A 27,950-nucleotide genomic window follows, 5' to 3' on the forward strand; every position below is an offset into this window, starting at 1 on the left:
TCAATAGAAAATACTTTTAAATTATAACATTCACATGTACAAGCATACATAATGAGACAAGTGCTGTATCAAAATAAATGAAAATATTGTACATCGAAGCAGAAAGCAAACAAAGCAGCTTTAACTTTAAATTATAATATCCATTAGCTTGACGATAAGACAGTATAAAACTGAACAAAATATGTTACATCAAACCATCCATGACACAAAACAAAAAGCAAATAATTTTTCTGATGTACAAGAAAATATTAACATCAATTTTTACATCCAACGTTGCAAGTCATACAGAGAGCTATTGCTTGGCAATGCTCATTTGCACAACCCCTGCTTTTAACAACTGTGCAATAGAGAGTGTTTCAAAAACTCTGCAAAGGTTTCTAATATTTCTTCACTGATATCATTTGGAATGCATACTCCATCTTAACTTCTGTTCCTCCATTGAAAGGTCTAAATACTCCTTGTATCCTTGTATTTGACATTGGGCTGGACCTGCACTTCAGACTTTGAACTATGTGTTAGATTGCACTAAGTAAAATGCACTTAAAACATGTACAATAACTCAACAGGAGGCCATTTGCATGTTAAGATCTTCCACCACTGGTACAATTAAACAGAAGCAGAGGGCTGTGCTGAGGAACATGTTGTTCAAGACTAGATCATCCCAAAGTGACCATCCCTGAACTAAAGTGACCTCATGTGGTACCTAATTTATAGGATCAAATTTATTAGATCAAATTTATTACCGTCCTGAAGGTTATACCTGCTCTACAAGGATGTTCAGCTCATTCATTAATGAAATCTGATCGAAGTTAACTAGACATATCTTCTAGGAAGATATCAGCAACAATGTTAGCGTTTTAGAATCAGCCAGCCCCCACGTACCTTTGTAAAAAATACTGTCATTGTCAAAGACTTGTCAGTTGGCCCATTCTCTGTGTACGATATACTGTGTATGCAACAGATTATGGACTGTTCGGATTGTTTAGATGTGTGTACACAGTATATGAAGAGAACACGGTTCCAGCCACATCAGGGCCCATTAAGATCCACTGGGGGAAACAAGATTCTCAGAAAGTGGGCAAGCAATGCATATTGCAATAGATTCTCTGAAAACTCCTTGAAATTAGTCATGCTCAGGTTTGCCTAATCCAGAGTTTAGGTCTATCCAGAAAAGTCATTCCTCAGAACAGAGAGAGAGTCAGTCCTGGTGCTTACATTGCAGATTTGGAGCTAGCATATGCGCTGCCGTGACAGCTCTACCATGGAGGCTTCATCATTGCAGTATCCTATATTATAAATCTGACGCTTCTGGCCTATGAGTACGTCCTTGAGCTGGGTGGATTAAAAGCAACCGGTCAGTACTGTGCTGGGTACCTTCCACCAGTCTTGAGTTGTGGCTAGTGAGTGTGTTAGCGCCCCCTAGCCTTTGAGAAGCCAGTCCGCCAGCATTTGCAAAGCATCAGCGTACAGTAGGTCGGCATCATCACCCCTTCACATCTGTGACTCTCCCGTGTTGCGGCTGTTCTTCAAAGACTAGAAAACAAGAAAAAAAAGAGTGAGAATGCCTTGTCAAACAGTTTGGGTCATGTCCGATATATTTCAAGTTAAATAAGTACATTCCAATATAGTGTGCAAAAAATATTGAAAAAAAATTATTAGCTGTGGACATAAAGTTTGAATCATAATTCAAAAACCTCAAAGGAGGCAGATAGTTCTGTACCATTGGCATGCTGTAACAGAACATTTAAGCACCTGTAGAGAACAGCTCTGCTATGGGAATACAGACTGAATTCAGAGAATACAGACAGCAGACTATGTGTTGGAATGGCTCATATTTAATTTATTAAAGGAGTAAGATTGATTTTGAATTTCAAGAAAGGAAACAAAAGTACGGAAGCCAGAAGTAAGGAGTTCTTGTGTATTCCAACATTCTTTGTGAGCAATACTGAAGTATTACCTTGACACCTGAGAAGTGTATCACATTGGACACCCTAAATCACCCTATATCAAAATTGTAAATTTTAATTCTCTTGAATTAACTATTAAACTCCAGAATCTAGAATTATTGTCTGACCATCATACTGGTTTTCAGCAATAACACATCCATCCTCTAATTTGGTCCATCCATTCATTCATTTACTAACTGCTTCATCCAATTCAGGTTCATGGGGAAACCAGAGTCTATCCTGGAAAGCAAAAAGCACAAGGCAGGGTACACCCTGGACATGACACCAGTCCATCACAGGGCAGACAGACACAGGCACACACACACTCACACCAGGGCCAGTTTTCCCAGAAGTCAATTAACCTACCATTATGTCTTTGGGCTGTAGGAGGAAACTGATCACACAGAGGAAACCCACACAAACACAGGGAGAACATACAACCTCCACGCAGACAGCACCCCAGGAATTGAACCCAGAGCACCAGCACAGTGAGGCAGCAATGTTAACCACTGCATCACTGTGCCACCCAGAAATAATACAATCAGGTGATAAACTGTATTATATTAAATGTCTACGTTTCAGGATGTCCTGAGTGCACCCCCCTTGTTTGAAGCCTAAAAAGGGGGATTCTCTCAAGGTGACTGTTGGTTACTGTACAAGACAGTTTCAAGTGATTAGGGTATTTCATTTGCTTTACCTGTGAGTTGGCGGAATTGTTTGTTGAGCTGCTGAATTCAGAGTACTTGGGTTTCTTTTCGGTTCTGCACACAGGAGGCAGGAATTTACGGTACTCATCCCGTACCTGCAAAACACAGCACATTACAACAGGCCCTGCTACCTTCCTGGATCTGATGTAGAGCAGAAAATGTGAAGTCTCTCCAATAGGCAGGGAACTGCACTACATTCTCTTATTCAAAAACCCTGCCAGCTAAGAGTACTACGTGATATTACATAACAGTCAGAGCAGGTGACTTTCTTTCACTGTCTTTGAGAGGAATCATTAAAGCATCTGCTCCACTACCTTTTGAATCTGGAAAAAAACAAAAAGAAGGACTTGTTTGTCTTAAATGATCCTATTATCTCATTTCAATTTACACAAATTAATTATGAAGTCCTTCATAAACCTTCAGTCACCACTGAATGAAAGCTCTGTCCTAACACCACTCCAGAAGATTTAACCTGTATCACCCAAGTGCCAATTGTTATTGAACGCTCTGCTTATTGAACACAACCTGTAATGCACAGCATGTGTGTCCCTGTGTCATGTAATCTGCTGCACTGACTGATATTTTCAAAATATCTGTGCAACATGGCCTGAACTCCTGATGTCCTAGGAGATCATGAGTTCTTTGCAGTCCTGGATTATTAGAATCTTTGCTCAAAGAACTTGGATCAAGAGGATGCTTGTGTAGAGGATGAACTGATGGCACTGTCAGTTTTAATTTTTAACCTTTCTCATGGTCTGATCCTGTTGGATTTTTCTTCTCCTTAAAATGTATCATTTAGGTCATTTATGAGACCAGGATGACACTGGTACTTCAGCAGTGTGTGGTATGAGACTTGACTGCAAATACGGCTGGTAATTGTATAGTGTTTCCATGTTCAGGCAAAGCATCCCCTTTGTTTTGTTACAGCTTCCTACCATTTTGCTTCGCAGTTTAATGAACAACTCTCGGCCCTGGAGTGATGTCACCATGCTTTACTGTGTTTGGACAATAGTACATCGCAGTCAGCTTTTACTAAGGTTTGTCAAGGGATGAAACTGAAAGCCTGTGTCGAAGACTGTTTGCGCGTCTCACCGGCTTGGACAACAGGCAGTGCATGACGAAGATGAGCACGCCCTGAATGCTGTTCAGGATGGTGAAGAGGTAGGACATGACAATGGTGTTCTCCTCAAACTGGAAACAGCCAAAGATCCACATGGAGCCCAAAATGCACAGCTGGGCGATAGCAGTAATCGTGAATTTCCTGCAAAAGTAGCACAGCAGCTTGTATCCAAAAAGTCCACAGACTTTTCTTCAAAACATAGAAACCAATAACCAAGTAAACCAATATTCAAGCCTTAAGTATTCAACATGGCACTTACTTTAAAGAATTTTGAAATACCTAACAAAAGGTGTACTGTACTTAGCTTGTTTGCTTTTGTGATCTTGGCTGTATGTTACAGATGGACCAAAACACATTCAGTGGTAAATAGTATTGATTATTAATAATAATAATTCCTTACACTTATATAGCACTTTTCTGGATGCTCCATTCAAAGAGCTTTACAGGTAACTGGGACTCCCCTCCACCACCACCAATGTGCAACACCACCTGGATGATGTGACGGCAGCCATAGTGCGCCAGTATGCTCACCACACACCAGCTATCAGTGGGGAGGAGAGCAGAGTGAAGAAGCCCATTCACAGATGGGAATTAGGAGGCCATGATTGGTAAAGGCCAAGGGGAAATTTGGCCAGGATGCCACGGTAACACCCCTACTCTTTTTGAGAAACACCCTGGGATTTTTAATGACCACAGAGAGTCAAGATTTACATCTCTTTCAAAGAATGCTACCTTTTTACAGTATAATGTCCCTATCACTATCCTGGGGCATTAGTACCCACACAGAGTGCAGGGTGAGTGCCGCCTACTGGCCCCACTAACACCTCTTCCAGCAGCAACCTTGACTTTCGTAGGAGGACTCCCATCCAGGTTCTGGCCAGGATCACACCTGCTTCAGTGGGTTGTCAGTTGTGAGTTGCAGGTCGATATAGCTGCTGGTGTACTATTTTTTTTGGAACTTGACACTATGGGTCCACCTACTGTGCTATAATCATAATACTTAACATGTACTCCATTCCAGGTGTATAGCACAATCAACTGACTAATTAATACTCTTTTTCCACTTACAATATATAATCAAACTGTTGTTTAGACCAATGGCCTGGAATGGATTAAAAGTGCTGATATATGACACCCTCTGACAGGATAATGAGTATAGAAACATATCTCCTCCAAGCAATATATGATTATTAATAATACATTTCTGTGGAACCTTTATGTTATTTCTGTGACACAAGTGCATTGAAGTAACTGATAAACTGAGAATGAGGAGACTAACAACATGTGAGGTATTAATGTGTCTGATTGACACATGCTTATTCTTTGCATTGCAAAGGAAACAGTCTGAGATTATTTGCCTCACTGATCTTGACATTGCCATGGATCAGAGCCAAGGAACACACGGGCCCTGCTAGTGGTGCAAATCAGACACTAAATGCATTCTTCAGAGCTCTTGGTGAAACGCCAGGCACTCACTTGATCTTCTTCAGGTTGGACAGGTCTGGATTGAGGCTGCTGAACTTCAATGCCAGCTTCCACACCGTGATCATGAAGAAAAAGGCGTTGATCTAAGAAGCAGCAAAAAGTGTAGAGCATAATGTGAGACCTTCATACCACTGTTGCTTTAGCTTGCCACCTGTGGTCTTAAGATGAAATGCTAAACTTCCTAAGTATAAAATGCAGAGAGGTACTATATCTACTACATCTGTGAAATCAATACAGCTGCCAACAATCCCAGCCTTTCTGTAAATTACCTTGTGCGTAAGCGACATTCATTTTCTAAGACAGCAAATGTTGTTTATGCGCCTGGGGCAATCATTTTGTTGATTGATGGAAACTTTATTGTCCACTTCTGTGGAAATTTGTCTTTGGTTTTACCCATAAAAGTACAAAACACACAAGCAAAATATAAAAGACACATAAAGTACATGAAATCATAATAACAGTACACAATGCATACATAAATATGTAGTGGAGGGGACTATATTTACATACAGTACATTCCTTGAACAGCTTTATTGCACATACTGTATAACAAAGGACGTCTTAGAAATGTTTGTATTTGAATTTGGTACCCTATACCGTCTTTCTGATGGGAGTATTATGAATTGAGAATAGAGTAGATCCATGGAATCAGCTGTGATGTTCCTTGCCATTCTGAGAACTGTATTATGATAATTTATATATATATACACTGAGCTGGGGCTGCTGTTTCCCAATTATTTTTCACAATATTGGACAGTCTGGTTTTACTTTACAACCGTGGGTTTCCCTACCAAACTGTCATATTAAATACCAGGAAATGCTCTCAACAAGACTTTTGTATGCCCTCTCACAGACATTTTTACTATCTTTAAAGTTCTTTAGTCTTTGAGGACTGGTTTGCTTTCTTAAAAAAAACACTGTCTATATTCTCAGCCTCTGATCAATATGTGTCCCTAGATATTTAAAACTTTCCACAACCTTTACAGACTGACAACTAAGTACTTCTGGCTGCAAAGGTTGCCCACCATCTTTGCAATGATTTTAACATGGCAAAGAAGCTCTTAAGTCTTGGTCACATTTATTTCCAATGCGCTGGATTGGCACCAGCTTTGAAGGATATTTAATGCATGGTGCTATAAAGTGAAACTTCACTTACCATGATGATCACACAGACGGGCCCAAAGAAACTCCAGATTAAGCCCCGGTCCAGTGCCAGCCAGCAGCTACATGCAAAAAAAAAAAGAAACGAGAAATGAGAGATGTTCGCATATCACAGGCATTGTTAACAGTAATGATGCCAATGCTGTGCAGAACTCACTGTCTGTCTGTGCCATAGCCCCCGGGGTAGGAGATGGCAGAGATGACAACGATGACAAGGGGGATGCCATAGCCGAAGGCCAGCATGTGCAGCCGGCGCAGAGTGGTGTGGAAAACCAGCACCACCATCCGGTACAGCTGGATCCCCTCCAGGCACATCCAGCAGAACGACGCCAGGAAGAAGAAGTGCAGGAGCCCCGCCACCAACGCGCAGCCTCCCTGGGGGGGACACACAGATGGGGGAGAGGGGTCATGCTTGAGTTGGAGTAGGAGGGGTCTATAGCGATCCTGACTGTGCTTGACGTCAGATCTGCTGTGCATTGGTGCACGGCAAGCAGAAACCCTTTATTAACTGCGTCAATCAGTCTAGCAATACACCTGAACCTGCTTTCAAACACACCCAAGACTATCCGTCCAGGCTATCTGTCCTGATCAATCAAGCACCTGCAATGGGAAATGTACTGTCTGTTGGGGTGGCAGACAATATCTATGCCAAAACATCAAACACAGCACAGCTAAAGGTACATCGATAGCTGCAGGCCTGTTGGTGCATCTATCTTTCTATGGATGAAAGAGAATGTACGCAGTAAAGCACAGATGTTCATGATAAGTACTGAGCATGAATGTAGTAATCTCAAAATATGAATGATTAACCACACAGCAACATTCGAATTAAAAAAAAATCCAGGAATGGAACAGTGAGATGTGAAACCATTAGTTCAGCACTAGAGGGCGCCCTTGGCAGGTCTTTTATTGTTGAAGCTTTCTAGTTTTCATACATTGGAAGCCACCCAAGATACAGATGGATTACCCTGTCATTTTGTGGTAGCTCTAAGTAAAGAGAAAGCATTCACAAGAAAAAGTGCTGAGCTAGGTGCTGTATCCACAGTACAATTATCTAGCTGCTGTGGTGATCTCCACACGGGGCCTCCCTGATCAAAGCCACAAGCAGGGTTGTTACGTATCAGAGTCCGAGTCCAAACACTGCAGTTCCGCTGATGAAAATGAGTAATTCTGCACTTCAACCACTGTGGACGCAACTTTAAGCACGTTCTCCCAAGGCTTTGCTACGTTGACAGTCAAGCCTGGGTCACGTCACGAGCTGACTGGGACTGCCCAAGTGGTGGCACACAACTTCTCAAGAGAGGTCCAGGATAGGGATTAGTTGCCAGGGGCTCTCTCAGCATTCTCTCTCCTGCCAGGCACTTTGAGCATGTCAAAGTAACAGCTCTGAAAGCTGGGTGTCACAGTGGAGCCCAGGAGTCACCCCTATGCTCTACGGGAACAGAAGTCACACAACCAAGTCTTAAAATACTAAACTGTGCGAGTTGGTAATACATATGGCCCATTCCAAATGAATGCTATAATAGTGACCATGGTTATAGTCACTATTAGTAGTTAATAGCTATTGCTTATCAAGTGTTGCATAGTAAGGCACTGAGTACTGTATGTTCAAGAAAGCAAATCTTTCTAATGTAAGGGAAAACAATGCCAAAAACATTGGTAAATTTATCGCTGTAAACCTGTACAGCACAGACTGTTGTCTCAGCCCAGGGAGTGCCTGTTATCCCCTCAGAAGCCCGGCCGCCCACCTTGTTCTGGGTCCTGGAGATGCCGGCGAGGAAGACCAGGTCGGCGATGAAGAGGCTGATGCAGAGATGCAGGTGGATGGTGTTTCGAGTTCCCTGGATGGAACGGCACCAGTAGAAGGTGACGATGCACAAGAGCAGGCAGACCAGGGACAGAGAGAGCCCCACCCAGGTGATCATTTGCAGCTCAAAGGAGTCCTGGTAGTGACAGCATGACAAGACATCAGGGACTGCCGTGTCTGTGAGACACTTCTCACCATGCTGAATTCACAAAAGTGGTTTTTCCCCAAACTACCAACTCCAGTAGCTGGAATGTTTCAGGGTTCTCATGTTTAGCACTGAACTGTTGTGCCAGCTCCCACAAAATGATCTCAGTTTTGATCCAGCTTGGTCTGAGTTTGCAGGATTACAGTAGCCAGAATCCAGAAGGCTGGTGAACACTGAGTCACTTTCAACACAGGCTACTGGATTAATGCTTTGATTTATTTAGGTCAATGGCTGGTTTAGCCAACTGGGTGCAGACTCACCTTTAGGTCATAGAGGGACATTAGGACAGCGAAACTGCTGAGATGATCGCATTCGCACACGGTGTGAGTATCATTGAAATGCTTTGCCACACATCCCTGAGTAGACCATTCACCTTTGTTCCAGTATACACAGGTTTTATTCTCTGCTTTCTGTTGGAGAATCAAAAGTAAATCAGTCATTACATATACAATCTTATTCCTCATCCAGCAAATAAAATGGCAGGATTACAATGAGCCTGCTGTATAACTTTCACCACTACAGAAACAAATATTCATAGTGTATGTGCTATAATTCAGGATCTTAGAGCTAATACAGATCAGATATGATAACGAAGGATAGGTTTTTATTTGACAGGGTTTGATACTGTGGGTATTTATGCCATAAAGTGAAATGTCATCATATCACATTTCGAACAACTCGACAGATGAGTCTCAATACTTCCGCAGGTTGGAAAGGTGATGAGCTTGGAAAGGCTGGAAAGGAAAAGCACAGACTCAGAATTGTTGGAATGGTCTGGAATGCACTGGAGAAGAATGGAAAAAAATCTATCTACTGTATGTATCAGAGATCTAGAGAACCAGGATTAAAAACTATGAAGGAGCAGAGGGAGGGAATGAAGAGGTGAACTAGCCACACATAGCCAGATTAATTTAGCTAGCTAGGACACTGGAGCTCAATCTGCATGGGGAGTAGAAAAAGATTCTGGCTTAAGGAACTGCAGGCCTTGTGCTGGAAGGCCACATTACATGCAGGCAGGTAGATGTGTCAACATGCGTAGGCTGCAAAGAAACAAGTTAAAGGTTTATTCCAGGTGTCTTCACATCTGAAGAAGGCCCCACAGCCAAAAAAAATGTGTTTCTTTTCTTCTCTTTTCAGCATGGAATAAACCTTCCTTCACAGTACATGCAGTCATGAATTTCAAATAAGCTCAGAGTGAAAATGCTGGAGAACATATTTCTTTCACTGCCAGCAGTTGACACATCTTGCTGTTTTCTGCTCCTCTGCTATTTAAATCTGCTTATATAACCTTGCAGCACTGTACTGTAGCTCCTCTCTGGTTTCCTAGGCCTGCCTTCAGTCTCCTTTGCACAAGGTTTTGTATCTGAGAGGGAAAAGGAGGCTTACTTTCAAGTTAGAGAAGGTGATGTGGACGGACTTCTCAAGCTTTTCTGTATGCTCATTACTGACGGACACCGTCACCACTTTTGAGTTGATCTGAAAAGATGTCCGGTCATTTTCGCCCGTCTCACGGAAAACAGCATCAAAAGAGCTATTGACAGAGGATTCCAGATCATAATAGGTAACCAAGGCAGCAGCAGCAAAACCTTAAACACAAAGAAGTCGGTCATGAATTCCTTTCTGATAGCCATGCCTGGGGATCTGAGAAAAAAGGTTTTGCAGTTCAGTTAAAAGAGAACAAACTTGTCTCGGGATATTTCAAAGATAGATTATGAGGTACAGCATTCCGACTTGATATATACCATGTAACAGCAGTAAACAACAACACATCTTTTTCTTTTTGTCCAGTCTAAAATGAAATAAATTATTTCTGAGTGTGCCCTTCCTCTTTCTCCTTTTCGATTTCTGTACACAAAGAGAACATGAGGAATTGTGTCAGAGGATATTTCACCCGCACATTTGACAACAGTGCTCCACAGCAAAGAGGAGTGGTCACTTGTATGGAGTCCTGTTGTTAGTTTTTTGCATGTGTAAATATTCATTATGAAAATACTACCTAACATTAAGTGGATTTATCTACCTTCAAGATTGAGCTATTTGAATGAAATGTGTTATAATGGACAGGGGTTCCTAGTCCCGGTCTTGGGGACCTCCAGACCTGCTGGTTTTCATTAAAGCAATAGTAATATTGCTCAGCAATACTAAAAAGGCAATCACCCACATGTTTAGCAAGTGAATACAAACTGAAGAGTTCAAGTTAAACCAGTTATTAAGTGTATTAAGGGCCCAATTATTGAAACAAGTGCTCAGATGGAACAAAAGCCAGTAGGAGTGGGGATCCCCAAAGCCAGATCTGGGGAACCCCTGATACATGGCACTTAACAGCCCCAAATGATATTGTCTCCAGTTCTTTTATATCCCCAAGAGATTCACTGGAGTCATCAAAAACTTAAATGGAATAAAATTCCAGAAGAACCCAGGATTCTCTCAGACAAGTTAGTTGAATTACAGACCTATGAGTTTGTTCATAGTTCTCCACAGGTGTTGCTCATTGTAAAGAAACAACTCCCGTTTCCATGAATCTGTTAATAGTATCGCAGTGAATGACTCAAATAGTGTATGTGGAGGAGGTGATTACACATCAAGAACTGCAGTAATTTACAACATGCTCTGACCTTTGAATCTCCTCTAAAGGACAGAGCACAATGAGTCAGTGAGCTAGAAACCTTGTGAGCTACATACAGTAACCACTGTTACAGGTCAACATTTATTGGTTTCACTGTATTTATTTGCTTAGTTATATAATTGCTAATTAAACCATTAGTATCCTAATTAAATATTTTTGTAACCTGGGCCACTGTTCTGCCTACCTATTTTTTAAACTTGATTTCCACACATCTACAGCCTATTGCTGCAGTATCCTTTACAAGTGGTCCAATAATAACAGAAATGATTGCACTGAGTTCAAAGCACAGAGGATAATTTTATCTATTTTTTGCTCTCTTTTCCTTATTAGTGAAATCCCAGATTACCTTGGTTGTCTTGGCTGGCTACCGTTTCCCAGTGAGTGTCCAAGACAGCGTACTCTGAAGACAAGCTGATGCTTCCGGTAGCTGGATCACTGCCCCGGGACACGAGGAAATCCACTCCTGCAGACAGATGAATACAGACGCATTCATGCTCATGAACAAATGAGGACAACTGAAATTACACCTATTTCAAAGTCCATTTCTAGATTTTCTAGAGGCACTAAGAGTGACTGCTACAGGAGTAGTCTATATACTGTATATATAGATTGTATAGTCTACATACTGTATATTTAGTGGTAGTTGTGGTCATGACAGTCATAGTGACTACAGCTGTGCCCATCTCAGTTTTAATCTATACCTTGTAGACATATAAGCTAAATAGTCTATATATAGTGGTAGTCATGATTCTCATAGTGACTACCACTATAACTACCACTATAACTACCACTATAACTAAACTGTAGATACAGTTTACAGACTAAGTAGTCAATATATAGAGGTAGTCATAGTGTTGTTAAGGCCTACCCAAAGTCGAGCCATTGATCCAGGTTTGGCTCTCTTTCATCAGAGGTGCGATCAGCATCATGGCTTGCTCAGTGGTATGAAGGAATGATGATACACTCTTCCTGTCCAGTTCTCCACCAAGTAGGAGATCATCAACAATACCCAGAAACCTCTGTCAGAGAGAGAGGCACAAAGAATGAAAAGAGAAGATATGGAAGACAGCTGGGAAGCGAAACGGCTTCAGTACCCAACCATGAGCATCAGATGAGAGCCCCCCAACACAGGGCCTGAAGCATGAACAATTATTTTAATGCTCATAGCAAAGGGCTTTTGTAGTTTAGATTATTCTTTTTTTTTTTCTTTCCAACAAAACCTGGCAATTTTTAGAAGAATGAGGTCCAACAGCATTGTGAATAAGCTCTTTCATATTATTTATTTCTTATTACTTGGATTTACATGACACTGTCTCTATGTTCACCTCATGTTTTTTTGATGCAAACCCACAGACACAGACCAAATCTTCATGACATTATCAGTTGTCTTTTCCTATGTTCTCATGAAGGTAAAAGTGAGGACGAAATAAAAAAGCAAAGATTGAGTGTGTGGCAAAAAGTAACTTATATCTACTCAAGCTCAAGGCCTACAGTGCAATACTAAGACTGCATTTAGAACACTGCATTCAGTTTTGATCACTATGCCACGAATTGAGAGACTTGAATCAAGTTCAAGGAAGAGCAGTAAGAATGTTTCCTGATCTAAGGGAATTTTCATAGATGGGTGAGAAAATTATTTCCCTAGATTTGTTCATTTTGAGACTTAGAAGTGCTCAGATCCAAGTATATCTAATCCTAAGGGGTAGAGACAGAGTCAACCCAGGGTCAACAATTTCACACTCTGTAGTCAAACAAGGAGTTGCAAACAAAAAGGGAATGCATAAGAGATACTTCTTTACCCAAAGAGTTTTGGGTGTCTGGAACACACAGCTCAGTCAGGTGGTTGAGGCCTAAACTATGGGCACTTTTAAGAAACAGCTGGAAGAAGTTTCAGTAAGTGAATAGAACGGGCTCCTCTCATCTGCAGTCTTTTCTAGGTCCTTGTAATGGTCATAGCCTTGGGTGAGGGCGGGTTTTGGCAAAAAACTGTTTTTCATTGTCCTTTCTACTTGATTATGGCTTTGGACTTGATTGCCCAAGAACTGAGGTTTGATCCTAACAACACTGCCATTGTGAAGTACTGAACATTAACTCCCCTCTGTCTCTTAGTCTGCCAGCTGTGCATACATTGAGTAACAGATGAAGGAATCCTGCCTATAAACGTATCTTACCATTAGATATGTGTTGCCGTCTGGATAAGACTGATCACTTATCATCAAACATGAGTCGTTGAGGTCATTTACCACTTTTTTTAATCCAGAAGGTAGCTGAAAGACAATTACAAGAAGATATCTTGATTTTCTTTCACTGGTAGAAACGCTTCAATAAAACAAAATAAGAAATATCAAGAAAATGAAAGCACTTATAGACATTATTTCCAATAGTAAAATGCAGATTAAATTCAAGGTCTGGTTTCTAGTCTTATTTTGTTTGAACATAATATGCTTTTTTGTGAAAACTAAAACAAAACAAGAAATAGTATTTCGCAATTAACTGAAGTGATTGGTTTTCAGAATATTTTTCTTGGGATTCCACACAAGGCACTGCTTGCTCTTTCTAGAAACCTTCTCAGATGTACTGCACCCCAGAGAATGAACAAAAACATCCACGTTCACATACACACTTTCTCAGAAATTAATAAAAAGGCTGTTTAACTGTTTTCTTCCACAATGCTGCTCGTTCATCATACTGTAAGAGGCTCTCGAACAGTTTAAACTGCACAAGAAAATTACAACATTCAATCAAAAACAACTATTATTCCTCAAAGACAAGAAAAAAAGAACGCTGTGTTTGTGTACAGTTTACTGACATTCTGAGCACTGACGCTTAGCTGGTTGGAGAATTTTTAGAAGGGCACAGTGCCTGAAAGCATTGTGCTTCCCAGGACATTAACAACAATGAAGGAAAATGTGACACACGGTTCATTTCAAGCATTCTGTGGCAAAGTATGGCAAAGGGCAATAGAGCAAATAAAATAATTGATTTTTACCTAGCCATGCCTTTACATAAAACAGCTGACATTATGATCAATGTATAATGTTACATATTTAATTTTATAACTCTGCTTGACAGGCATACTGTATGTGTCATTAGCAGACCAAGCCTGATACAATAAAGTTGCAAATGCAATTGAAGTGTATAATGTCCCTTTATAGAGGGTAATAAGTCATTGTGTTCCCAGTCTGGCTGAGTAGAGAATAGACGAGTTATTTCTTCCCAGAGGAGGTTTCACTACAGAGAGGGCACTCTTGTGAGGTGCGGGCACTGTTTCGGAGTTCCTGGGTTTTTTGTAAAGTAGGATGTCTGATTGTAACCTACCTTCTCTTGTCCAGCTTCATTTTTGAACAGGCTGTTGCAATTCAGTTCTGCATGAGGAATAGTAAAAGTGAAGATTTTAGTGTCCTGCATGATGCTTTTGTGGCAAATGTTTGATTTTTCCAACTCGGCAAGTGGTCAAGAGCACAGTCTTAAAGGCTTGGTTTCAGAAGCACACCCTTGTGCTGTGTCAGGAGTGCTTCTCCGTTTTCACTGATAACGTCACGACGGCACCAGACCTGGGGTCCTCACTTCCCTTCTCACACAGTTTGTTGTTCATCATGATCATTTGCATGTCTAGAGGGATTGTGTTTCTCTGGGAGAGAAGAGCATGTACCTCAAACTGCCAACAGAAGTGACATAATGGCATGCAAAAAAACAGGATGGATTCTCTTCACTATTCTATGTAAATATAACCAGTGTTCACTGGTACGAACTAAATTTTCATTCAGTAAATTTATTCCTAAACAATATGAATACCCAGACCTACAGTATACATCTTTTTTTTTACTTCAAACTGCATTAAGTTCTAATATTAAGGTATTAAAAATCAGTCTCACTTTTGCACTGAGATGAGCCATTTCCATAATTGATTAATCCTGGCCCACAAAAAGGGATACAGCTGTAATCGCCAGGGGTGTTACTGCAATTTGTCTGGGGTCCGCACACAGGTGGAGTCATTTTACACTCGTCGATATCTGAAAAGGAACCACAGTGAGAGATTTCCTCCAAATGTTCAGGTATATTCCACACCAGCTATTTTCTGCCAGGCAAAAAGAGGTTTTCTCGTGTGCCTGAGAAATCACTGGATCAAGATACAGTCATACAGTCATAAGCTGCAATGTTGACCCAGGACAAACTGGAGAATTAGTGTATAAATTCTTTAATTAATACCTAAAAAAAACGGGGGCAGGGATGAAGAAGAGCTTGCCAAGGACAGGAGTTAATAATGTCTATGATGGATGACACATGTGGAAAGAAAGTTTTGTGAGTTTTGTGCAGTTGTTGGTTGCTTTCTGACAAATCACTGAAAGAAGCCAGTTTTGTGTGTTACATTTGTTCTGTCTGAATGAAGATGAAAACAAAGAGTGGGTTACCCTCCCCCTCTCCCACACCCCCAGGATACTTTGTACATAGTAAACTGTTGTTAAAATATTCCCACGACTGGAGTGATCCTGGCTCCTGAAAAATACATGAAGGTACTGGATGTTTCAGTAGGCAACAATGACAAAAGATGAACTCCCTTACAGTATATGCTCCAGAAGAAATGTGAAAAAAAAGGACACATCACATACAGTAAATGTTGCTCTATGCATTTCACAACACTGACATTTTGTTGCATCACAGCAACAAAATATTCCTGGTTTGAGTATTGTGTTTCATTTTATACCTTCCTAGTTCCATGACTAAAATTCCCTTGCATGTTTCTTCTACTGTTGCTATACATACAGGTACAGTACTGTATACTGTAGGTTCTATTCCTATACAAACTGAAACTGTCTATGTCTATACATATTGAACTATTCCTACATAATCCAAAAACATATTTTCATATACATAGTGGACTGTTTCTATTCTTATATATGCTGAAAAATGTAGAGGAATCCACTTTATATTATCAGTTACAAGTACTGGGTTTTTTTCTTCTTTATTTTTACCAGCTTGTAATGCACTTTACGGATACAAAGGTGGCATACGATTTTGACTAACTGTGTTTTATTTTTATCCCAAATTATTTTTTTATGTATTACGTGTATCACGGTCATGATGCAGAGATTAAGCTAAAAATGTCATAAATGTGAGCAACAAGAATGCCAAATCTTCACACTTTGTACTGGTCATTTATGGAACACATCTTCTGGTTTTCATTTCGGATTTGTAGTCCAAGCATCTGAATCCATCCATGTGCTCTAGTGCGTCAAGCTGTCTAATGAGCTGTGGTTTCTCTCTACAGTCACAGCCTTGGTATCCCTTTCTTTCTACAAAATAGCAAACTAACAGCCATCTTCTGCATGCTGTGAAAACCAAGTAAACTCTTCCGCCCCCTTAAATCTCTCTCGTATTAAAAGACTTTATCTGTCACTATTCCACACCAGTATCTCTCTAGTGTATATTCAGTTGCACAACATATAAATATTCTCTGGGCTGAACCAAGTCCTGGAAGAACTGGGATTTGATGCAGCTAACCCCCAGATTCACACACACATACTGTATCTATTCTGTCTACTGACCCCTCCTCCCCAGCTATGAAGCCTCACCTGAGCAGTATCCTGTGGAGCTCTCAGACTGGCTGAACCCTGGATGACAGACACACCAGCAGCTGCCAGCTGAGTTAGAACAGTTGGCATTGCTGCCACAGATCAGCCCCTGTGTGGACTCATCTACATTTGCAATGGAAACAGATTCTCTTCAAGTACATCTCTTCTCTGTGCCACACAGTGTCACTCCGTGCCAAGTGCTGGAGACATTTTCCTTACAAAGAAGTGTCATCCGGTTGTTCATTTCACGATGAATGACAAACACCCAAGAATAAAGCGTCATGGAGCGAAATTGTGGCTTATCCCACTTGGTTGAGGGCTGGACTCCCGGCCAGAGGACAAGGAGACCAGGACCCCCATGCAGGGTGACCAAGGGGTAGCTGCAGAGGTGGAGATGGGGTGGAGGTCGGATGCTAGATATGTGCAAGAGAGAGAGATAGGGATCTCGTAGGTATTTAGCGTTTGGGAGAGGAATTGATTGTCAGGAGCGATTGCTAATTACTGACAGCTGAGTCCAATTGATCTTGGTGTTTGTCATCCCTCCCAAACTTTTATTATAAACTCCATATATTATTCTATACAAATACAAATTTCACCTGAGCAGTGTTTATGCAGTTTGCATTGAAACTACAGATTCTCCGCACATTCATCTATATCTGTAATGGAATCACATCCTGTTTCAAAAGAAGTTGCTTCCTTGACTCTGTTCAGTCCCAGATTTACAGTAGATTGCAGTTAATCTAAACTGTGTCACTTCTCTCTTCTTACTCACACAGTTCTGTGTTGCTATGCAACACTATGTACAGCACTAATCTTAGACTTACATAAATTAATACCATAGTCCCTCCAAGAAGTAGCAGGTCTGAGAGTCCGTAAAACTACTGCTACAGTATACTTCTTTATCTGTACTAAATATATTTTAGAATTATACTGTAAAGGGTATTTATAATGATAAGCAATAACTGTATGGTATTTTGCTGAATGCTCAATTATATGCAAGTCATTTGAAGGCTATAGGTCTAAAGTTACTGAGAAGACCGATCTCACACACATGTTCTGCACATACAAAGGAAATGTGGCACAGTACTCTTTTAAATCAGATTCAGTTACCATCACATGGGGCATTCTCGGTGGTGTTGTACTTGTCTTCACTACTTGATGTGTATCCTTCACTACTTGATGTGTATCCTTTATTGCAAGTGCAGTTATAACTTCCAATTGTGTTACTACATTTAGCATTTGGACCACAAATCATTTTGTTCTCTTGACACTCATTGATATCTGTGGAAATGACATGAAGGTACGAGTTTAGAGTCAGACCAGGAAATGAACTGTATGCGTTCTTATTTAACAATCCAGTATGACAGGAGTGATAGGTGACTCTTTCACAGAGTGTGATATCCCTGCTGAGTTACAGCTTGGAGTCATCGTGCAACACCATGTACAGCACTAATCTTGGATTCTCTTATGTAAATGAATACTACAGTCCCTTCAAGATTAACAGGTCTGTGAGTCATGAAACTACTCAGTATACAGTATACATTGCTGTATACTGTATTTCTTTTCTGTACTAAATATATTTCAGTCTTAAACTGTAAAAGGAATTTATAATTCTAAGCAAAAACAGCATGATATTTTGCTGAATACTCAACTACATACTGTACAAGTCATTTGAAAGCTCTAGGTATAAAGTTACTGAGAAGACAGATCTCACACACACGTTCTGCACATACAAAAGCAAGAGCAAAGAGTATCTCAGACATAAAGGATTTTGAAGAAGAATGGCTACTAACATTCTGAAAAATCACATCTTCCCCTCCTGTTGGTGCTAAACAAACTGTTTTTGTACAAATCCTTACAGCATACTGTACAAAAGGCCTCCTCGTCTCCAGCACTGTGTATTACCACCCTGCCACTGTGGATGTCTGGGAACACGGAGCTGCTTTGTAAAGGACGACACTCATACAGCCCTCCTTCCCTTTCTAACCTGGGAGGAGTGTCTAAGACTTTTTGTTACACTGATGACCTTCTATGTTAAATTCTATTGAGACAGGACTGATTTGCCCATTCATAAATCCCACCCAAATGAGCTAAAGAAAGTGATGAGATGCACAACTAGGGGGTCTGGGAATGAACAAGACAAGGAGTGACAGGTGACCATACCAACATGTACAGTTTTAGGTAACCATAATGCCTCCTTGTTACTCGAACTCTCCACATAAAGAAATGATTTCTGTTGATACAGAATGTAGCACAAGGTGACACTGCACCATCCACAATTTCACTTCACCCTCTGAGCTGCATCCTGTTTCCGGAGGTGCCGAGCCCTTGGTTTCAGGCACAGCTGTAGCTGCCAGCTGTGTTATATTGTGTGTGGCATTGCTGTCACATGATCTACATGTGCAGTAGAGACAGATCCTCATAAGCGCAAACTTGCATCTGACAATGAGATATTAAAATACAGATAGATGAAATAATGCCAAGTCACAAAAAACAACGGCTAAGTGGTATAAGGAGAGCTAAAACCTGATTTCAAAAGTCAAATGAGTAAATTAGAAGGTATAAAAAAGCAGTAGCACACAACACAAAGAGCCAGAAGAATTTCAGGGCTTACAGAAGGAAATGCAGCACAATAGTCTGTGAGATTCAGTTACCATCACATGTGAATTTTTGGTTGGTGTTGAACTTATCTTCCCCAGAACTTGTTTTGTATCCTTTATTGCAAGTGCAGTTATAACTTCCAATTGTGTTACTACATGTAGCATTTGGACCACAAATCATTGTGTTCTCTCGACACTCATTGATATCTGTGGAAATGACATGGAGGTACGGGTTAAGACCAGGAAATGAACTGTATGCGTTCTTATTTACAGTAACAACCCAGTGTGACAGGAGTGATAGGTGTCTATTTTTCAAGCAGTGTGATGTCCCTGCTGAGTTACAGTTTTGAGTCACGAATGACCTGACTGTCAAGAATTCCAGCCTACCAGTGTTATTACACTGCAGAATAATCTATTGAACAAAGTCAGTCTTCCAGCTGCTCATGCAGACACTTGTGTACCATAACTTGACTTTAGTAAAGGACTTGTAGTTCACACAGTCTTGGTCCTGAACAACAAGGCATTTTAATCCTGAACTGGGAAACATATTCATGTATAGCCACATTTCTTGCTCACACTGTTCTGTCAGGTTATGCAACACAGTGTACAGCACTAATCTTGGACTCTCTTCTGTAAATAAATATTATTGTCCCTCCAGAATTAACAAGTCTGTGAGTCTGTGAAACTACTGCTATATTTCTTTTCTGTACTAAATGTATTTCAGTCTTAAACTGTAAAAGGAATTTATCATGCTAATCAAAAACTGCACAATATTTTGTTGAACGCTCAACTACATACAATCATTTGAAAGCTATAGGTCTAAAGTTATGTAAAGGACGACACTCATACAGCCCTCCTTCCCTTTCTAATCTGGGAGGAGTGTGTAAGACGTTTTGTTACACTGATGACCTTCTATGTTAAATTCTATTGAGACAGGACTGATTTGCCCATTCATAAATCCCACCCTAATGAGCTAAAGAAAGTGATGAGATGCACAACTAGGGGATCTGGGAATAAACAAGACATGGAGTGACAGGTGACCATACCAACATGTAGTTTTAGGTAACCATAATGCCTCCTTGTTACTCGAACTCTCCACATAAAGAAATGATTTCTGTTGATACAGAATGTAGCACAAGGTGACACTGCACCATCCACAATTTCACTTCACCCTCTGAGCTGCGTCCTGTTTCCAGAGGTGCCGAACCCTGGGTTTCAGGCACAGCTGTAGCTGCCAGCTGTGTTATATTGTGTGTGGCATTGCTGTCACATGATCTACATGTGCAGTAGAGACAGATCCTCATAAGTGCAAACTTGCATCTGACAATGAGATATTAAAATACAGATAGATCAAAGAATGCCAAGAAACAAAAAACAACGGCTAAGTGGTATAAGGAGAAGAGAAACCTGATTTCAAAAGACAAATTAGTAAATTAGAAAGTATTTTAAAAGTGGTGACACACAACACAAAGAGCCAGATGAATTTCAGGGCTTACAGAAGGAAACACAGCACAATAGTTTTTTTAATCTGATTCACTTACCTTCACATGTGACATTCAGGTTGGTGCTGAACTTGTCTTCGCCAGTACTTGATTTGTATCCTTTATTGCAAGTGCAGTTATAACTTCCAATTGTGTTACTACATGTAGCATTTGGACCACAAATCGTTTTGTTCTCTCGACACTCATTAATTTCTGTGGAAATGATGTGAAGGTACGAGTTAAGAGTCAGACCAGGAAATGAACTGTATGCATCCTTATTGAACAACTCAATGTGACAGAAAAGAAAGTTGATTATTGTTCACAGAGTGTGATGTTTCTGCTGAGTTACTGCTTTGAGTCACTAATGACCTGACTGTCAAGTATTCAACCATTTTAATCCTGAGGTGGGAAATATACTCATGTATAGCCAACAGTTCTGGTATCCAATGAAAGAAAATTATTATTTCAATGCATAGTTTATCTAAAAAGCTATTGTTTACAGTTTAGCTGCAGTTAAGGGTTATTTCTTGTTTAGCCTTGTAAACATTTACCTTGGTAAATATAGTGTAGCATTACCATGTTATTCCAAAGGCATACTGCAAAACTATGGTGCAATACTGTAAAGCAAACCCGTAGGGAGACAATATAATGCAACCTCTTTTCCAAAGTAAGCTTTAACAAGGCTGTATTCCAAGTCTGCCATGAATTAACAAGTGAACAGAAGTTCTTCAAGCAGGTTGCATTAGGGAGAGAATGAGAGCACAATACTGATTTTCAATAGTGTTAATGGATTGTAGCTCAAATAACAAAGAGTATCGAGCTTTCAACAATAAAAAGTGGACAGAAACACTGGGTTGTAATGAGCTACAGAGAATTAGGTGGCACAATAACAGGAAAAGCAGATATTTTTTAAAATATTATTGGCTATGTTGACTCTTAGTTGAATATCATTTATCTCTTGTAACAAAGTCCCTTTAAGTAGGTAGAATCACAATGCATCATTTTCCCTGCTCTCATATTTTATTTTGTCAGATTGATTTCAACTCAAATAACTTGCAGAACACAACATACTGTATTTTCTTACTTTTTCTTTAGCCTCTATGGTAAAGGGAGCTGTAAATACAGTAGGTTGTGTCACGATGAAACAAGAAGACACAAAATGGCAGTGTTCTTACCTTCACATGTTTCAGTGAATGTTAAATTGGTTTTCCCAGAAGATGATCTGAACCCAGATTTACACTGACAGAAGACACTTCCGATTGTGTTGAAGCAAAATGCATTATTAGGACAGTATTTATCTTCTGTGCACTCATCCACATCTGAGAATGAAAAAAAATATCGATTTGCAGATCGGTGACACAACTTTACAATTCCAGGAATACCAATTAGCCTTTAAAGTTCAACAGTCCAAAACAAGTTCAGGGCAGTCAGATGTCCAGCTGTGTGGGCAGGGTATCAGTGTCAAAGTACAATCCATGGAAGTGATGGGGTGGGGACCTATTTTATAGTCTGTTCCAAGTAATTCTAATGTGACATCGAATATATTTTTACTGTACTTCTGTAAAACATACCTGTACATGTTCCATTAGATAGCTTTGTTAATCCACTAGGACATGAAGACATAACCTCCAAAATCAGAGTGAGGCAGAGATACAGACCTAAGAAGAAGAAAAACCATACAGTCACTATAAGATACTTCAATATATTTTCACAATACAAGAATGTAAAACTTGCTGGATGCCCCCCCATATTACTAAAAAAGTTGTTTTTTTTATCATAGCCTCCAGTTAAAATAATCAGCTTGTATTTTAACTGTTAAAGGAACAGGATTGTGAGGGAATTTATTTCACCTGCTGCCTTTGCAGGGCAGTTGTGTCCACCACCCTTTGAAACAGTTAAACTGGGGCAGAACTTTGACGTTAAACAGAGTGGAGGCCAGACAGGATCATGCCCATTTCCCAAACTCTGATTGTGTAGCCTGACAGGAAATGCCCACAGAGGGAATTCATATGATGTAAAAGGTTAAGGGAACTGACAGGATATAATGGGAAAACGTGGGAAGTAACTCTTAATGCAGGGATATCAACCTGATATACAGTACATCCCCCTAAATTTGTTAATTTCTAAACACCTGGAACAATTTCATTTTGACCTCTTAGTCAAGGGGATTTGCTCAATTAAGTGGTTTGAAGATGATCTGAAAGGAAAATATCAATACCTGGCAATTCTCAAGGACCCCTGATTACCATTCCTAATCTAACTTGAAACTAAATTGATCAAACCTCTTGTGTTCCATGACTTTACAAGCTAATGATTTAAGGGTGATGTGTAAGACCTGTGAGTTTGTATCTACACTCTCGTGGTTGGCCAGGTCTGACTTAAAGACTACCCAGCATTTTCTATAGAACCTTAATAAACAATAAAGAAAGCAATACACAGGACTTATGTAAATTGTGGAATAAAGTCTATAAATCAGTACTGAGTATAAGAAGGTTACTTCCATCCACCATTTTTAACTGCTTTTGCAAAATCAGGGTTACAGAGGAGCCTATCCCAACTACCAACAGGCACAGTGCCTTTCACAGACCAGACACCCAGGAAGGAAAGACACCTGTGGGAGGAAACCAGAGCACCTGGAGGAAACCTACACAAACCCAGGGAGAACATACAAACTCCACGCAGACTGCACCCCAGGTCCAGAATTAACTCAGGGCCACAGCACTGCAAAGCAGCGATGCTAGTTACTGTGCCACTGTGCCTCCCAAGAAGGTTACAGTGCATGAAAAACATTTAGAGCCTTGCATATATAAAGTTTTTTTTATCAAATATGCACAAGATTTAAGTCAGCTTATACATGTGCAGCCTCAGTTATGACCGAACAGTATTTCCAGCCAAACTAATGGATCACTTACTGATTTGCCGCTACTGATCTGTTGTATTAGCTTCAGTTTAAACAGTCCCAAAATGAATCTTCCTGTCCTCAGTTTGATTACATCATGCATGTTTCAACACACAAACTGTACAGTACAGCTAATTGGGAGGAACTCCCAATTAGCACAGGTTAAACTGAGATCTGGCTCCAGCAGCCTTTCACATTTCACTCCCTTCACTGTGGTTTGTTAGAACAGTTATTCGATCTCGCATCCAAGCAGGTGCTGTAGTCCAGTGCTAGGTTTGTCAACTCAGACAGAAGCATTCATAAAATAAAATGGAATGCATCTACGCCACATTGTGAGTTTTTATTAATCTTGACATGAAAAGCTACTCTAATTTAGAGTGCTAAAACATTTTGGAAAGGTTTCCCATTAAAACATTGTTTGATCAATTTTCATTTCACATATCAATCCTTGCAGTATTGGATATTTCAGCGTTAGTTTTCTTTATTCTACACCGTGCATGTATCAGTCTAAGTAATATCAATTGCAATTCTTGTGGAATCACTACAAACTGTACAAAAGCCCCCAGATGTGAAACTGCAAAGAAATGAAACTGCTATGAAATGGTGATCCACTTCCTGAGAGATACAGTATATTGTTCTGGAAAGATCATTCCTTTTGTAAGCTTTCTTTCATATGTCTACTTACAACTGCTATGTCTCGTAATTCTATTTAACAAATCCTGCCTTTCAGTTTGGGTCTTTGAAAAATGGTACTTTAACAAAAACATTGCAAAGACTTGGTGGTATATGACTATATTATAGCTGAGCTGAGAGTTGATTCACTAGCTAAGACTGTGGACTGTGCACCTTCTGTATGGAGTTTGCATGGTGCGTCTGCATGTATGGTCTCAAATATTTATTTCTAGGTTTGTGTTTCTATTACAACATCACTCCTTATTTATAGCCGTGTTTGGTGGTACTGTTTCACTGTACTGTATATTATTAGCTGTGGGTTGTAAAACCTTACAAAATCCAAAACAAAGTGAAGTACAGGAGATTTTCAGCCACCGATAACAAATGTGAAAACACTGCGTTGGTGGACACAGTTACAGGTTTTCCAGGCACGTTTCTCATACACGGAATTCTAACATCCCACGCCTCAATTCACTAAGGGTTATCTGATCTCTGCAACCGAAGTAAATTCCGAAACCAGTTGTGTCTAAAACAAGTCAAGGCATCGCATTAGATTTAGAGATTTTTGATCACAATCTGTCCTTTGAAGAGCACATGAGCAAAGATAATGTACTGTACCACTGGGTCATTTTTTCACACTTGCATAACAACACTCCCATCTGCTCTTGGATGATCAGTACCTGTTCCAGAAGGATATAGAAATGCCAATACGCATGTTAGCACTTTTTCGGGAAAAAAATACTCAAAACGGTCTTATTAAGTTGCCGAATACAACTTCATAAACTCGAATTTTAATCAGACCAAACCCTTACAGATATACAGTATCTCACAAGTGTAATTGTCTTGCAATGGCTCCCTGTGGAGTTCAGACATTCAAATTCTATATTAAACATTTGGATGATCTTGTGGCGGAGCGGTTGCACTTTGGCTACGGATCTGTGTCTGTGAGCGGAAGGTGACTGGTTCAAATCCTGCGGCCTTTAGAGGAATCCTACTCCGTTGGGCCCCTGAGCAAGACCCTTAACCCCAACTGCTCCAGGGGTGCCGTACAGATGGCTGACCCTGCACTCTGACCCCAAGCTGCTTTCCCCACCTGTGTGTCTCATCGAGAGCAAACAAAGGTATGTGAAAAGACAAATTCCTAATGCAAGAAATTGTATATGGCTAATAAAGTGATCTTATCTCTTGTATCACCATACACTACTCTCAACAGTCTTCAGGTTGCCGAGAGATGCACCAATTAAATAGCAGGGAAGCCTCGGTAGCTGGGCAATCTGCTTTCTGCCACTAATAATGGTAAGGTCCTCTTAAGTACACGGGTGGCATTCAGAAGTGCAATTGTGCGATTCAGCCTCCTACACCACAACCCTTATCTTAGCCTCAGCTTAAGGCGATCCCGTTTGAAGAATAAGACAGGACTGTGGCAGCAAATATTTCAAAACCTTTGCTGACGCCCACAGGCAATTTCATCTGCCTTTGCTGGGCCCAGAGTTACAGCACTGAATCCTCTGATAGATTATTAATATTTTGAAAAGCGGGTGCATTTTTATAGTACAGTGTATACTGTACACTGTATAAGAAAACTGTGCTCTAGCAGACATCAGTAATAGAGTTAAGGCAAGGCATTCTTACGGTGTGTGCTGGTTTTCTCAAGAGTGGATCAGTTACAAAGAAGTAATCCACCCAGCTTCCGAAAATACTAAATTTCACGCTATTTCAAAGCAATTCTCTCAGTCCAGAACAGAGAAATTAAAACGTGATCCAATTCTTCTTGTCCTGTGATTAGGAGGGACTCACAGTTTTACAAAACAGCTTTAAAACAGACACGAAAGCCTTCAAAAAAGTATTTTATATTAAAAACGGTTTTCTTTTTAAAAGATTCTGGAAGTCCTTATGTTTAAAACTAACAAGTACTCATTATTTCAGTATGAAAACTGTATGAACATGAAAGGTATATTCAGCCAGGTTGTGTCGTGAAAATAATGTACTGTAGCAAGCGACAGATAACGTTTGTGAATTTTCATAATGATCTTTTCATATTTAGTTATAGCTGCTGCCCTAGTGTTCCGTTTTTGCTAAACACTCTCAGTTTCAGTAATTCTTCAAAACCCAGAAACCTCCCTCCAAGACCACCAATCAATAAGCGTTGATCTCGTTTCGTTTAGAGATCTCCATTTCCCAGATTACCGTCACCCAACGTACTGTAGAAACACAGGCTAACTGGCAAGCAAATCTGTAGCTCTTATTTTAGTTATTTGCCGGCGCTTTTCCAAGATACGCGGCCAGAAACCAGAGATTTTGAAAGTAATCCTCCACGCGACGTGCTGACTTCCCTCAAAACCTCAGCTGGGATACCAGAAACCGGTATATCGCACCCACTCCCTCCCCTATCGGACAGCAGCGCTAGTAAACATAGACCTACACTTCCGTCAAGGTTTAGCACAAGGAGTAACTGGTAACTAAAAAGAATTTGGATACTCTACAAATAAAACGATTCGTATTTTCTTTTTCAAGCAGCTTGCTTCACAACACCGCCATCTCTTGCAAACTGACAGCAACACAAACACCTTCAATAATTTAATTCAACACGGCACCCACGATCAGTTGTGTCTTGAAACTACACAGAGACACCCATAACACCGATCTATCATTGAATATATTAAACAGACCTTATATTCATTCGGAATATTGAAAACTGTTGCTAGCTTGAAATAAGTATTGTGTCAGGGAATTATGGGATTTTGCACAATTTAATATCTGTATCCAAAAATGTTTAATGGATGTTAAAATAGAATGGATTATGATTGAATTTAAGCGGAAAAAGCATGTACAAAAACTATGCGATTCAACCGCTTTCAAATGGCACCACTCTTATGTCAAAAATCTGCAACCACACATGCAAGTGAAAGTGCTTAACGATACTGACTTAGTTTACCGGCAGGATTTATACTACCAATGGGGGTTTTCCAAACACTAATATTGAAACCTCGCTTTAAAGGGTACTTTTAAAACTCAGACAATTGTTTAAAAAGCATCTTAATTAAATTAAAATAAACGCCAAGAGAAATCTGAAAGTATTATTAAGCAAGACTCACCCAGTATAAACAGTTTATTAACTGATCCCATGACTGAAGAGGTAACAACAACCTCTGATTTATTCCCAATTCAGGATTCCAGATTTCCAGCTTTAAAAAAAAAATCAGGACTCGTAATTTCCCAGTTTTCCTATCAACACATTTAAAAAATAGAACTCCACTCTGTCCCTTCAGTAGATCTTTACAGATAGAGCTAAATACAGTGTGACTCAGTCTCTCAAAAAGTTTCAACACAAGCCTTCTTATCGTACTGTGAAATTTCTCTGCTAATAATCCACCACAGCAGAGTCAACGGTGACAGTCGACGTGAGTTCTTAAACTACAAGCAAGTTTGTTCCTGTGAGCCTGTGACTTTCTCTCGTGTACTGTGTCACTCTGGGCAGCGATACAGCAGTTATTCAGCAGTCTCAGCTGCTAAGACACACCCTTGGGGAAACTACTGAACTCCGACCGGCCGAGAGCATGCCGCTACTGCCCTGTTTTTACTGTTAAACTCACCCTTTTGTCCTGCGCTGAACACAGCGAAACTCCAATTGGACAATCTCACGACCAAGGAGAATGTCTACTGGCCCT

At 40.2% G+C, this 27,950-nt stretch overlaps 1 protein-coding gene across 6 annotated transcripts; it reads right to left on the minus strand.

The window, feature by feature from the left end:
- adgre5a (adhesion G protein-coupled receptor E5a) lies at nt 1-27,894 on the minus strand. 6 transcript variants are annotated; one of them, XM_088931814.1, is made up of 21 exons: nt 27,378-27,746; nt 22,283-22,369; nt 21,887-22,030; nt 20,772-20,924; nt 19,285-19,437; nt 17,741-17,911; nt 16,631-16,759; nt 14,933-15,070; nt 14,376-14,422; nt 13,229-13,324; nt 11,926-12,076; nt 11,404-11,520; nt 9,818-10,017; nt 8,692-8,841; nt 8,168-8,362; nt 6,577-6,794; nt 6,415-6,481; nt 5,250-5,341; nt 3,746-3,914; nt 2,644-2,748; nt 4-1,533 (listed from the first exon to the last, which is right to left on the minus strand). In XM_088931814.1, exons 1-21 carry the CDS (start codon nt 27,406-27,408, stop codon nt 1,492-1,494), a joined length of 2,655 nt encoding a protein of 884 aa, XP_088787940.1. In that variant the 5' UTR covers nt 27,409-27,746; the 3' UTR covers nt 4-1,491. The 6 variants fall into 6 exon arrangements, with proteins under 6 accessions (XP_088787937.1, XP_088787934.1, XP_088787936.1 ...); XM_088931811.1 differs by lacking the exons at nt 16,631-16,759; nt 27,378-27,746 and adding an exon at nt 27,876-27,894 and having other exon boundaries at nt 1-1,533; XM_088931808.1 differs by lacking the exon at nt 16,631-16,759 and having other exon boundaries at nt 1-1,533.
- Nucleotides 27,895-27,950: the final 56 nt, after the last annotated feature.

The sequence above is a fragment of the Atractosteus spatula genome, chromosome 14 (genome assembly GCF_055471065.1).
Source record: "Atractosteus spatula isolate fAtrSpa1 chromosome 14, fAtrSpa1.hap1, whole genome shotgun sequence".
In the NCBI taxonomy this organism is placed as follows: Eukaryota; Metazoa; Chordata; class Actinopteri; order Semionotiformes; family Lepisosteidae; genus Atractosteus; species Atractosteus spatula.